Source organism: Chelonia mydas, chromosome 1 (assembly GCF_015237465.2).
Source record: "Chelonia mydas isolate rCheMyd1 chromosome 1, rCheMyd1.pri.v2, whole genome shotgun sequence".
Lineage (NCBI taxonomy): Eukaryota > Metazoa > Chordata > Testudines > Cheloniidae > Chelonia > Chelonia mydas.
Genome location: NC_057849.1, coordinates 74,745,854 through 74,760,114, shown reverse-complemented (window position 1 = coordinate 74,760,114; position 14,261 = coordinate 74,745,854). Strand labels below are relative to the sequence as shown.

The 14,261-nt window shown below is 38.6% G+C and overlaps 1 protein-coding gene across 1 annotated transcript in view; it reads left to right on the top strand.

Annotated features, from left to right (window-relative positions):
- KLHL1 (kelch like family member 1) overlaps window positions 1-14,261 on the top strand; it is a 445,797-nt gene that overhangs the window by 393,189 nt on the left and 38,347 nt on the right. The window contains exon 8 of the mRNA XM_037895040.2: window positions 5,215-5,377. Within this exon, the coding sequence (XP_037750968.1) occupies window positions 5,215-5,377 (163 nt within the window). The remainder of the gene's footprint in view (window positions 1-5,214; window positions 5,378-14,261) is intronic.

Below are 14,261 nucleotides of genomic sequence, written 5' to 3'. Positions count from 1 at the left end.
GGAACCTGTGTGCCTAAGTCAGGGCTGTGGATTCCACTAAGCAGCACTGTGCCTAAATACAATCTGTTGCTACACTGATCCCCTTTGTTGATCTAATCCTATGTGTCATTGTCTCCCCACCACACCGAAACTCCTATGCCTTGTCAACTGTGGGGGACAGTGGATAGAATAAGAGGAATCAGTAATGTGTCTGGAACGAGGGTGTGTATGATGGTGCATGTGTGTGTATAAATACAAGAGGAAGGGTGGATTGAGATTTGTTTTTTGTTAATTAGGAGGAAAGAAAGAACCTGTGATGTGGTGTAGCCAGGGCCACACTTCAGACTAATGTAAAGAGATCCCCTACAAGTGTTCAGTTGGTTTTACCAAAGAGCTGGGTCTGCACAAAGCATCTCTATGACCTGTGTGGTAAATCTTATATTGTCACTATTGGCACCATCACTAGTGGGACCTCTGAAATTGCAGGTTTGGCAGGATTGTCTAGATCAACCCTTAGCATTGGTAACCTGTGAAGGGTAGACAGATTCCAGCCATGGCAAATACTGTACAGCTACAGCCACCTGACATGATGGAGTGTATACCGTGGTCAAAGGAAGTGTGGCTTAGTGAGCTGCAATTTGGCAAATGCATACCAATTCATAAATTTTAGGGCCAGAAGGGACCATTATGATCGTCTAATCTGACTTCCTGCATAACACAGACTTTGGATTTTCACCAAGTAATTCTAAAAGATTTAAAGTGTTCAACTGTCTGAATCCACCACATCCCTTGCTAAACTGTTCCAGTGCTTAATTGTCCTCAATATTGAAAAAAATGAGCCACATTTCTAGTCTGAATTCATCAAGTTGCAGATTCCAGCCATTGGATCTTGTTATGCTATGCCTTTGTTAGCCAGAGCCCTTTCGATCAGATATATTCTCCCCATGTAGGTACTTCTTGTCACAGTTCAGAGCAACTGCACCTGTATTTCCACTTAAATACAGAGTGCTTCAGCAAGGGCACCCCCTCAGGCTTCTCGTTCCCTGGCTGTTATCTTTCTTGGGTGAATACACACATCTCACTCCCTCCTGGCCTGGGTATTTGCAAGCCAAACAGTCCCCTGCCTTTCCTGTGTTATTCCCAGCAGTCTACCTAAACAGATGGGCTTGCTTTCTCTTCAGAGACTGATATCTGTGTGTCTGCCCACCATTATAAATTATCATACAGTTCTTCCGATGCAAGCCTATTTTATTCTCAGGTAAAAGCACTAGAAAGAAAACATACTAAAAATTATAAAAGAGCCTACACGCCTACTAAGTTTATCAGAGATTACCCCAATCCTAACATGGACTCTGCTCCCAAAGCAGTCCTTCAGCAGTCCACCCACAGGGTTTCTTGTGGTTACAAATTCATCACAGCTTCATCTCAGAACAAGCACCCAGTCTTATGGACCCACAGTAGGCCAGTCCTTCCAACCCTTCTCAAAGGTTTGGGGCCCTCTGTGGACCGGGGTCCTGTATATTTGCTGGACAAGGAAGAAGGTCGTAGCCTGTTTAAAACCAGGCTATTTATCCAAAAGTCCTTTCTTTGTCTATTGGTCCCTGGAGAATCCAGTGTGAACCTTTCGAGGGAGGCGGGTGTGGCTTCAAAGGACTGATAACCACAGAAATTATATTAGCATCCTTCACCTCCTAGAGGAGTTAAATATAATTCCACAATCAGAAATACACAACTACATTTTAATATAATATATCCCAAAGGCATTAATTCTAACTCAGTAAGGTTTAACTTAATTCAGTAAATTTTATCTTAATTCCTTAATTCCATTCCTTAATTCCATAAGGTTTGTCCAGGATATTGTCTCTGCCACACTTGTAGACTATGATCAAATAGCCTCTTGGATACACATCTTGGGTGAGCTATGTGGTTATATGTTAAGTATGTCACTTTAAAGCAGGTTTTCCAGATTGTCAATAATTCTTGTTCTTTTCTGAATTTTTCCCATATGCTATCAACAGTGTAGCAAGCTGTGCCAGCACTTATTAGGGTTCAGACTGTTTTCACTGAGAAATGCAGAAAAAAAGTGCCCTACAGTGTGCCGGTCCAATGTGACTGCAGGGTGTCTCTTGTAGTAGACAGGTGTTGGCTACATGCTACTACCCTGGATGTGCAGGTTTCTGGCCTAAAGGGCAGAATTTAACCCTTTTTTCTTTTCATTTCAATCCAAGCAAAGAGATGGCTTACTGTGTTCTTAGAAACGTCTACAATTTATTTTCGCATTGATTGTTCCATTGCTTCTTCCATCTGCTTATTTATGCAAAACAGATTTATTTTAAGTGACTCTTTCTTAATTTGAAAACCCAACCAAAGAAACCACCCCCCACCCCACACATTTGCAGGCAACATATGCAGTCCCTCAAATTGCCATGAATGGAAGTAATATAAAAGCAATACCTGATGTCATATAGCTCGTATGAGCACAGAAAAATCAGTGATAGACAAATGTTCTATTTATCAGATATGATTGACTCAGTTCACAAATTAGAATAGTACTTGGTTTGTAATAGTGTCCTGATGATTTGGAGAAAGGCAAATAATCAGAATGCATGGGTTTTTTTTTTCCTGCAGTTGGAAGATAGTCCTTGTTGAATTGTTCTATAGAAATGCTAGCTGTTGCAGCTTTCTGACTGTATTCAAGTATGATTAAAAACCACATGAAAAAAAAAAAGCATAACTAAAATATCTATGGGTTAGGGCAAATATAAAAAACACTAGAAATACTATGATGACTCATTTTTGCTGAAGGCTGTTGTATTTCCAGTTTCAAGTTATATTACGTAGCCTCAGTTCTACGTGTTTCTACTTTTCACCCATAAATTTGTTAGTCTCTAAGGTGCCACTAGTACTCCTTTTCTTTTTGCGAATACAGACTAACACGGCTGCTACTCTGAAACTTTCCACCCGCTGACAGCCTAAAATGGAAAAATTAGCCCCTAAATAAAGCATTGGGTAAATTTACTGGTCACACAATTCTGCCAGCCTTACTCATGTTGACTCATGTTAATAACATACTCCATGAATAGTGCTATTGAACTCAAGTTATTTATACATACAGTAGCGCGATCCACTAATATCCATGGGAGTATTTGTGGAATAAATCACTACTCAATGTGAACAGGGTTGGCAGAATCTGTTGCTCAATTAGTATCACACCCATTCACCCCAGTAGGACACAAATCAAAATCAGTCTGAATTGATCAATCTTGGATTTTGTTTGTTACTAATGAGCTGGTTACTAATGAGCTAATGAGAGACATAAATATAATATCTTTCAAATGGTTTAAATGAGTAATTTTTTCAGTGAACACTTTCATCACTGTTCAACAATGGGATGAAATTCTACGCTCCAGAGTTTAGTTTATTCAGTATTTTAAAATGCAATGGGCCAGAACTGGACTAGCTGTTTTGAGGAGGAATTATGGGGAGAATGATGGCATTTCATGCTCAGCAAAGAGGGGGTTGTTTCAAATGTAAATGTAACAAGAATTTTTACATGTACAAAATTTTTTTGTACAAAATTTACAGAATTTTTTTTATTGAGTTCATTTGGTAGATGTTGATGATGCTCTGGAAAATGGAGTGGGCGCTGAGGTATCAAAATTCACAGATGGAACAAATTATTTAGGTTAGTCAAGTCCAAAGAAGACTGGGAGAAATGTCAGAATATCCTGACAAAGTGCGGTGAATGGGCAACATGATGCCAGATGAAGTTCTATGTTAATAAATACAAAGTAATGCATATTGGAGGGAAAATATGTATTACTCATCCATTCTATAGGGTTCTAAATTAACTGTATCAATTGAGGAAAAGGACCTGGTCATCACTGTGGAGAACTCAGTGAAAATTTCTGTTCAGTAAACATCTGTAATACTATGTACAGTACTAGTGACAATTTCTCGAACAAGAATATTACAGAATTTGAAGAAGTTCAGAGAAGGACAACATATGAAGAGTGATTCAGAAGAATTGGGATTGTTTATCTTAGAAAGGAGATGAGTAAAAAGGGACATGATAAAAGTATATAAAATTAATGGTAAAGAGAAGGTTGACTGGGAGCCACTGTTCTCTTTGGCTCACAAGATTAGAGCAAGGAGACATTCAGTGAAATCAAAAGGGAAAAGTTTCAAAACAGATTAAAGCTACTTGTTTTTCACATAATGTGTAATTAGATTGTGGAACTTGTTGTCACAGGATGTTGTTGAGGCAAAGAATTTAACAAGATTCAAAGATGGATCATATCTTTATCAAGATAAATACGTGGCATATCCAGAATTGTTATAGTAAATGCTAACTAAAAGTTTGGAAGGGATAAATATCCCATGCTTTGTGTTTTAAAGCAATCTATTAGGGATTAGGATAAAATCTTATTGGGAGCAGATTATCCTAACTACTGTAAAGTGTTTTGCACCTGACTCTGAAGCATCTGATGCTAACCACCGTCAGAATATTGCAAATATTCAGAATATAGGAAATGTCATACTGGATGGTCCATGTTCTTATGTTATCTGCATTAAGATTTAGGGACATTGCTGCTGAGTCATGCTGGCATCTGGGCCAAGCTACAGTGTGGAAATGGTACCAGAGTCTCTTTGGACCAGGTGAAATTGGAGAGCTAGGATAGAGGAGATCCCAGAGGAAAACCCTAGGAACAAGCAATACTGGTGAGGAAACTTAGGCTGAAGTTTGTTGTGTTATTGCTTTGGAGTTACCAATCTATTCAATCCTCAGGAAAGGGATGATGTTGAACACTAACTCAGGGCTGGTTTTAATTTTTCCATCAAAACTGTTCGTCAGTGGAAAACTGGAGTTTTGATTACATTATTTTCATATTAAAAAGTGTCTGCTTTCCACAGAAAAATTCAGCTTTTCATGAAAAAACATCTTCAGTAAAAGTAGACATTTTCCATAGGAAAAATAAACCCATTTTCTGACCCACTCTAGACTTTATTTTATTTTGAGGATGTGTTAAGGACTCAGTCCATTTGCAAGATAATATGTAAAACAACACAAAGTATGAGTGGGAGGAGATGATTGCTATGCATCTTATTCAACCAGGAGTATATGGGCATATTAATATTTACTTGGTACCTTTGTGATGGTAAATATTTATTTAAGAATGAGGCGTAAGATAATCTATCTATGTTTATCTTCTCTCACTCTCTCTTCTATTTTAGGTGTTACAGTACTTGAAGGGCCTATTTATGCAGTGGGTGGCCATGATGGCTGGAGTTATTTGAACACGGTTGAGAGGTGGGATCCACAAAGTCAGCAGTGGACATTTGTGGCAAGTATGTCAATTGCCAGAAGCACTGTTGGAGTGGCAGCATTAAATGGCAAGTGAGTAGGGTATTCTTGTTCTGTTTGAAACACACTTTTCTATAGGATGAGTAACTGTTGCACAATAGTAAATATCTTTTGGTGTATTACATTTGAGGGCATCATTGGAAGTAAATATAGACGTAGGGTTGTTGCCATATGCACATCAGCTCTGTGTATGTTACGTTGATAAATAGCAAATTAAAATATATTATCTCAATTTTTCTTTAAGTAATAAGTTCATGATTTACATTAAAGATCTGAGAAAATAGAGCTGAAGTCAAACTGTGTATATAATAATTCCAGGAGGTACAGGGGAACATTTTCAAAGTGCTGGCCAGGACACATTGTGAGTTCACTAATCTGATCTATATGTGTTGTGGGTGCTAGTTCTGTTCAGCAGAGTCAACTTACCCAGGTACTGCTGTCATTTCCCTAGTAGCTGGAATTTCTTTATATGCATTCTGCATATTATGGCAGTCAAAAATTAAACCACCTGACCTTTGTGGTCTGAAAGCTGCAGCTCTAGCAGGTGAACCAAAGGTAAAACTGCCTCTCGCTGTGTGCACTAAACTTGCCATTTGTGGAGGTCTCTCAATGTGCTCACATTCTAAGCACCACCTGTAGGATCTGCCCCCTCTTTGCTTGTGTTTCTTTCTTGATCCAACAAATGTAGGACACTAATAAGAGCTGGTTGAATAGTTCTTTATGTTATTTACTGTTTATGGTTAGTTGTTTGCCTATTTACAAACTTTCAGTCCTCCAGTCAGGAAGCAAAAACTAAATTGCAGAATTTGCTACCAGTATGTGATTAGATATGCACCATAAATAAAACAAATAAAGAATAGTTGAAGTGAACAGTTTACAAGCATCTCTTAGTCTGAAAATGGTTCATCTAAAGTGTTTGGTGAATATTTTTGAATAACTGATACATCAAGAACTTGAAACATCAAAGAAACTCAGGATTGGTTTGTGCTTTGGTTATATTTTATACATCTCACTCACCTTCACTTAGGAATAAACTATGTAAGAAAACATCAAGTGTTTAAAAAGTTCACACCCAATTATCACCCTTTCCTCCATTTTGCCATTTTTAACAAATTTGCACATTTCTTTGCATCTACACCAGCGAACATTGTAGCCATAATTCAGTCTGTTGGTAGCAGTAGTGTCAGATATTATAGAGACAAAGCTTTGGCTATCAAACAAGGATCCATTTATATTTGAAAACTGGGGTTTCCCTTCCTACAGTTTAATCCAAATTTAAAAACATAATTGAACTCCTTTAAAACCTATAGTACAAACTGCTAATGTAATACCGTTTGATTGTCTTCTTGAATCATAATATAATGGTACCCTGAATCACACTTAAAAATAAAGTCACTACCCACTTACATTTCTGTCTAAATGAGGCTACTATAAAAGAAGTATAGGGGAATTATCCAAACGCCCCAAAATAAATCAGTGACTCTCTGATCACTTCCCGACCTCCTAAATTCTTAACGTTCTGACATAGCATACATTATCTTCTAACGTGGATAGTTTCTTGTCATAGCCTCCTACACCAGTCTGAACCAGTGAGCAACTATTCTTCACTTGAGTGACAAAGTCATACACCTATCACAAAGCAGAACTTTATTATGCTGACTGGTAGCTTCAGCAGGGAGACCCAAGTTTATCTTTTGCCTGCAGACGTTTATTGTGAAGCATATTACCAAGCTTCTCTGCTACCAATGCAGGGTTCCACTCTCGAGTTGACTAGCTCTTATTTCCAAGTCCAGCCAAGGAGAGCTTGATATAGAGTCAAATTTTCTCCGGCTCATGCTGTGGCCTGACAGATCATTGTGTTTGGCTGATCTTAATGAATCCAACTGAGAGCAATTTTCCAAAAAGAATCTTTACTGGATCAGAGCCCTCACCCTTGTTCAGATTCTGATCACTCTTCAGAAGTTGCACTCAACACAGTAGTATCTTTCATTTGAGGCAGATGATCTCGGAGGTCAGACTAGAGGATCATAATGGAGGTCAGACTAGATGTTCTTAATGGTCCCTTCTGACCTTAATATCTATGAATCTATTAATCTCTTTCTCCTTATAGTTAGGGCCCTGCTAAATTCACGGCCCTGAAAAACTCATCATGGACTGTGAAATCTGATCTCCCCCGGCTCCCTGTGAAAGCTGGTCTTTTGTGTGCTTTTACCCGATACTATACAGATTTCACAGAAGAAACCAGCATTTCTCAAATTGAGGGTCCTGACCCAAAAACGAGTGCAGGGGAGTCACACGGTTATTTTAGGAGGGTCACGGTATTGCTACCCTTATTTTTGCACTGCTGCCTTAAGAGCTGGGTTCCGGAGACTGGCGGCTGCTGACTGAGGGCAGGCAGCAGCGCAGAAGTAAGAATAGCAGTACCACCCCTCCCCCCCAAGACCCACTCCCTGGTCACAACTCCTTTTTCGGTCAGGACACCTACAATTACAACACCATGAAATTTCAGATTTAAATAGCTGAAATCATGAAATTCATGATTTTTAAAATCCAATGACCATGAAATTGACCAAAATGAACCATGAATTTGGTAGGGCCCTACTTATAGTGTTACTGAAGAAACACCTGGGTAAAAATGCCATCTATGGGTTTTGCCCAAACATCAGGGAGGAAGCAGAAAGTTGCTATTGTGGCGTGAGTATTAACTATGAGAGGCTCGCGGGACCATTTTAAATTATTTCAATCCTCTGAAACCCTCTCCAGAAACATGAGAGAATTGCCTGGCAACACGAGAGAATCACAGCCAATTTCTCCATTTGGCAAGTTTTCTCAAGACTGTGAAAATGGCATGCATATGAACACACCAATATCCTGATTGATATCAAAGAACATAAAAATGGCCATCCTGGGTCAGACCAATGGTCCATCTAGCCCAGGATCCTGTCTTCTGACAGTGGCCAATGCCAGGTGCTCCAGAGGGAATGACCAGAACTTGGCGATTTTGAGTGATCCATCCCCTGCTGTCCATTCTCAGCCTCTGGCAGTTGGAGGTTTAGGGATACCTGGAGCATGTGATTGTGTTCCTGACCATTTTGGTTAATACCCATTGATGGACCTATTCTCCATAAATGTATCTAATTCTTTTTTTAACTCAATTATACTTTTGGCCTTTACAACATCACATGGCAACAAGTTCCACAGATAGATTGTGTGTTGTGTGAAGAAGTACTTCCTTTGATTTATTTTGTTTTTAAACCTGCTTATTAATTTCATTGGGTGACCCCTAGTTCTTGTGTTATGTGAAGGGCTAAATAACAATTCCCAATTCACTTTCTCCATGTCATTCATGATTGTATAGATCTCCATCAAACCCCCATTTAGTCATCCCTTTTCTAACTGAACAGTTCCAGTCTTTCTGATCTATGCTTGAATGGATCATTTTTGTTGCCTTTCTCTGTACTTTTCAGTGAGTTACTATGTATTTGCCTTCCCGTCCACATTAGCTATTTATTAATTTGCTGTTAAAGAAGTCTATACTATTTGAAATACAGATGATCCAAGAACACTGAACATACACATTTCATAACAGAACAAATATTATGCTGATGGGGACAATAAAAGTAAAAAGATTAAGACAATACATTTTCCACTGAAAGATTTTATTATTAGAGACTATGTATGTCAAAGAGATTTATGTATTTCCAAACAATTTTATGATACAACTGCAAATGAAAGTCTAATAGACCTTTCTGTTATATTACAGCTTTTAAAATGGCCATTTAAAAATTATTCCTGATATCTGAACCATATTTTGGAAACTATTCATTCTGCATTACACTTGTTAAACAACTATGTATTTCACATTTTCAAAAAAAAGACTTGACCTTTAATTATGTGTGTCTTTAATGGGGCATCAATAATAAATATTGTGCTGCATAAGTGAAAATACACAGCTGCTAACAGGATATGCTGATTGACAATTGTAGAACATCACAGAGGTTTATCAACCTGACTGTCACCAGTAATGACTTCAGCACACCACAGGAACCAACACCCACACACAGTAACTGTCTTCCAGAACTCAGGAGAAAAACCTCTGCCCTTTATTGATAACTTCATACTCAAAGATGTGCTTTAGAGAACTTTACTGTTGCACCTGCTGGTGTTGTTTATATCAAATATCACAGACTATTATTGATAACAGATAAACAGAAAAATGAGGAATCTTTTAATTTTAACTTTTAAGAGTAAAACTACTTTTTAACTTTCTTTTCAAATCACCTTTCATTCCCCTGGGGATCAAAAAAAAATAGACCTTTGTGTCTGGACTTTCTTTTGAGGATTTGTTTTGCTTGAAGAAGAATTAAGGAGCCATCAAGAGTGTTGTAGGTGAATAATATTCCCTATTGATGTCAGCTGTTTTTTACCCTGTTCTCCTGACAGAGAAGCAGCAATCCATTATTATTATTTGTGTTGAAGTAGTGCCTGAAGACCCAGACTAAGATCAGAAGCTTATATGCTTGGCACTGCACAATACACACGTAATAGCCCCAAGGAATGTGCAACCAAAATAGACTACATGGATGCATTGTTACTAGCCTCATTTTATACATGGGATGGGAAACTGTGGCACAGAGACAAAATGACTTGCCTAAAGTCACACAAGAAGCCTGTGGCAGAAGCATGGAATTGAACCCAGATTTCCTGAGTCCCAATCCAATGCCACATCCTTCTACTTCCTCATAATAGATATCATAAATTAGTCCCAAAAGCATTATCATTTGCCATCAACCTTTGTCCCTTTCACTTCCCAGTTTGAGCCTTTGACTGCTGTGGTTAGCCTAATCTTTTTATATTTGAATTTATTATTTCCCACTCATGTTTTTCACCTAAAGATGCTGTCCAACATAAATCTGTGAGTTTGTATTTGCCTAAATCATAAGAACACTCATGATCAGACTGGCTGTGAGCAATTCTTTTCTCTGATGTTTGGTTGCAGTACATTGAATTCAGTGTAGATTCTACATCCCATTAATTTTGCTGAAAGAATCACAAAAGTAGAACATAATGATGCATTACGAAAAAAATCATTTCTCCATTATCTGTCTACTCCACTCTTATTTTGCAAATGTATTTTTGCGTACTCTAACAAATCACTGTTTTGTGAGCAAGGGTTTAGTTATTGATTTAAATCAGTTGGGGTTTTGTATATTTGGCTAGGTTTATTCAGTTCTATGAGATTGACATTAGTTGGATTCATTTAGTACTAGGTTTCCACAAATTTGATTATTTTCTTGGTGCAAATTTTCAGCTATTTTTTATGTGTGGGTGTGTTGAGGGGAGTAGGGGGAATTTCAGCTCTAATGGTTTAAGTTTGGAAAGTTATAAGCAACTGAAAATGGTGAAGAGGAACTAATGGAAAGTATTGAACAACCTTAACAATAGATATCACTAACCGTGCCACCTATAATAAGTGTGTGATAAGGTGCAAAAGTGCTCTCTTGGATCCTGGGGACAAAGGATTAACTTGAAGTAAGCTTCTCCTCCGCAAGTCCCTTGCACAGGTGGTCAGGTGAAGGGGTGTAAGTGGCTGCCTGAGAGTCAAAGAAGAGAGAATGACTTTGGGAAAGTATAGTGCTGTACTCAGAATTAAAGGAATGGCCTGAAACCCTGACTGTGGAGTTTTCTGTTAACTTTTCTGTTTATGGATTGGAGTGTGGACACTCCAAATATTACAGATTTGTTTATTTTCCTTTCTTGTTTATTTTATTTTCTTATCCCTTGACGAAAACACCTTTTGCTGACTGCAGCTTTACTTTTTGTTTTGGAGTCTTTGCATTAATTTATAAACTATTACCTGTAAAATAAAAGTTATTCCTATAGAATGATACTACTTGGCCTAATGTTCCTTGCAAACAGGTAATAGGATATCCCATATAAATCTTTTGAATTGGTGTGGGAGTACAGGACTCATCTGTGTAAAGCTGCTGAATCCTTTATTGATTTGGAAGGGAGAGCTATTTAGTAGAGAGGCCAATTGCTCTTCTTAAAACAAGACAAAACATAACTGGTGCATTGGGGAAAAGTGAGCTGGGAATTCTGTAAAGATTTCCTCATAGAATTCCCTTCTGATTCTGCCTTCTTTGAGGGTGGGTTCCTGAAGTTAAGGGGTGGGGAGAGGAGAGGGGATAGTGTGGCCCAGAAATTCCTCAGAGCCTTCTTGAATTCCTAGAGATTATCTGGGCATCTTTCATGAAGGGCAGTCCTATGCATACAGCTTTCTGCATCTTCCATGGCAGAATGTGTCCCTTAGATGGTCGTATCTGCAGCAGTACTAATTTCCATATAGATTTCCTCCTGGAAATTCTCTACATTAGGAATGATGCAAACCCAGGAGAATTACTGCTCCCTAACTCTACCCTCTTCAATTCCTGTGCTGCCTTGTAACCGGCAAAGCCACAATTGCCCTGACTGAGGACTCGTTTCTTCATGCTCAAGGGAGGGTGAGACTGTGTACGACAGCCCCTGTTTCCCCATCTGGCAGATCTCCCACCCAGTTTCCAAAAGCTTTTGTTTCCCTCTGTGAGCTGATCTGTAGAAGAGCATCTGGCCCTAGATTTCACCAGTGAAATCCTGGCCCCATTAATGTCAGTGGCAAAATTTCCATTTATTTCAATGGGGCCAGGATCTCGCCCATGATATTTAGACCAATGTTGAATCACTGTAACTGGAAATAGCTTTAATGGAATAAATCTCATTATGCATGTCAAGGTTCCTCCCCCACTCTGAACTCTAGGGTACAGATGTGGGGACCTGCATGAAAACCTCCTAAGCTTACTTTTACCAGCTTAGGTTAAAACTTCCCCAAGGTACAAATTAATTTTATCTTTTGTCCTTGGAATAACCACTGCCACCACCAAACTCTAACTGGGTTTACTGGGAAATGTAGTTTGGACACTTCTTTCCCCCCAAAATCCTCCCAACCCTTGCACCCCACTTCCTGGGAAAGGTTTGGTAAAAATCCTCACCAATTTGCATAGGTGACCACAGACCCAAACCCTTGGATCTGAGAACAATGAAAAAGCATTTAGTTTTCTTACAAAAAGACTTTTAATAGAAATAGAAGTAAATAGGAGTAAAGGAATCACCCCTCTAAAATCAGGATGGTAGGTACCTTACAGGGTAATTAGATTCAAAACATAGAGAATCCCTCTAGGCAAAACCTTAAGTTACAAAAAAAGACACACAGACAGAAATAGTCATTCTATTCAGCACAATTATTTTCTCAGCCATTTAAAGAAATCATAATCTAACGCATACCTAGTTAGATTACTTACTAAAAGTTCTAAGACTCCATTCCTGTTCTATCCCCGGCAAAGCAGCATACCGACAGAGAGACACAGACCCTTTGTTTCTCTCCCTCCTCCCAGCTTTTGAAAGTATCTTGTCTCCTCATTGGTCATTTTGGTCAGGTGCCAGCGAGGTTACCTTTAGCTTCTTAACCTTTTACAGGTGAGAGGATTTTTCCTCTGGCCAGGAGGGATTTTAAAGGGGTTTGCCCTTCCCTTTATATTTATGACAATGCAGCTAATACATTTCTGAATCTTTAGTACTTCTACTCATGTATTTCCTAATTAACATCCTCAAACTTTTGTTGACAACCATTTTCCAAGTAATATAATGCAATCACATTCATTGTTTGGGCTGTAGTTTTGCTAATGATTAATTTCATGCTGACCTAACTTTGTTTGGGGTTAGTCATTTTATGTTATGACACATTCATTGCTAATTGACGTCACAAAGTCATGAGGTTAATAATACCGCCAACTCCTTAATGGTGATTCGATATTTGGCCCAAGAAAATTATCAACATATCACATTCCTATCTCCACCTACCTTTGCTGATTGTATGGTTGATTACAGCCTTCTCCAGGAGTTCTATTTTTCTGCCTCTCATGCATCACATAACAAAGAATCTGTGTCATTTACTCTTAGCAGAATAATTAGGACTCATTACTAATTCAGGTCTCTAGCTTGATCTCTTCTGCTTTTGCACACAAATCCACATTTCCTACATAGAGCTCCCATAATGCTCAGTGGATGTATAGTACAATGTGCATTGGGGGGTTTCTTTATTTGTTTTTTAGAATCTCAAAAATGATCAGTTCCTAAGTAGGATTTAACTTGGTGTGTTACATCTAGCCAGCTAAAGACCACTCAAGCCCTGCATTTAAGGGGGGATGAAAGTCAGATAAATACATGGGAATTTTAAAGAGATGTAAAATTATGTAAATTTAGGAAAAAATCCTAAAATAACTTAAAGATGTATTAGAATGGGGAGAGGAGGTAAAGGGGCATCTTCTCTCCCCTCCTAGCACACTTATGCATAAACAGAGGAGACTTCCTATCTAGATTTTGAGATAGTTCAAAGGGGTGTCCATCTACCACACTCATTGGTACACCGCAATCCCAAGGGAGCATGGTCTGTCTTCAGGTGGGCAGGAGTGATACAGTCAGGCCCCCAACTGGCTAGCCCATGTTTTGCAGTATATATATATATATATATTTCAACAGTCAGTGGTGCCCTTTTTCAAAGTACTTGCAAATTGGGTGCCATCAAGCAGATCTCCTCATCCCTCACCATACCACCTTGCATGAGCAAGCTGTTTCTTCTATATGCTTCTGTTTATTCTATACACAGTTATTCTATACACAGTTGACACTACTCTACTTCTGCTGCACCACTCCACTATTCAGCTCCTACCATTAATGGAAAGAGTTTTTCCTCAGTTCTTTTTTAGGTACATGCTAAAATGGATAATGAAGTCCTTTTAGATTCTTAAATTGCTGGTTCTCCAGCTCTGGTTCCAAGTGTACATAGGATATAAAGAACACAAATTATTTAGCAGATTACCTA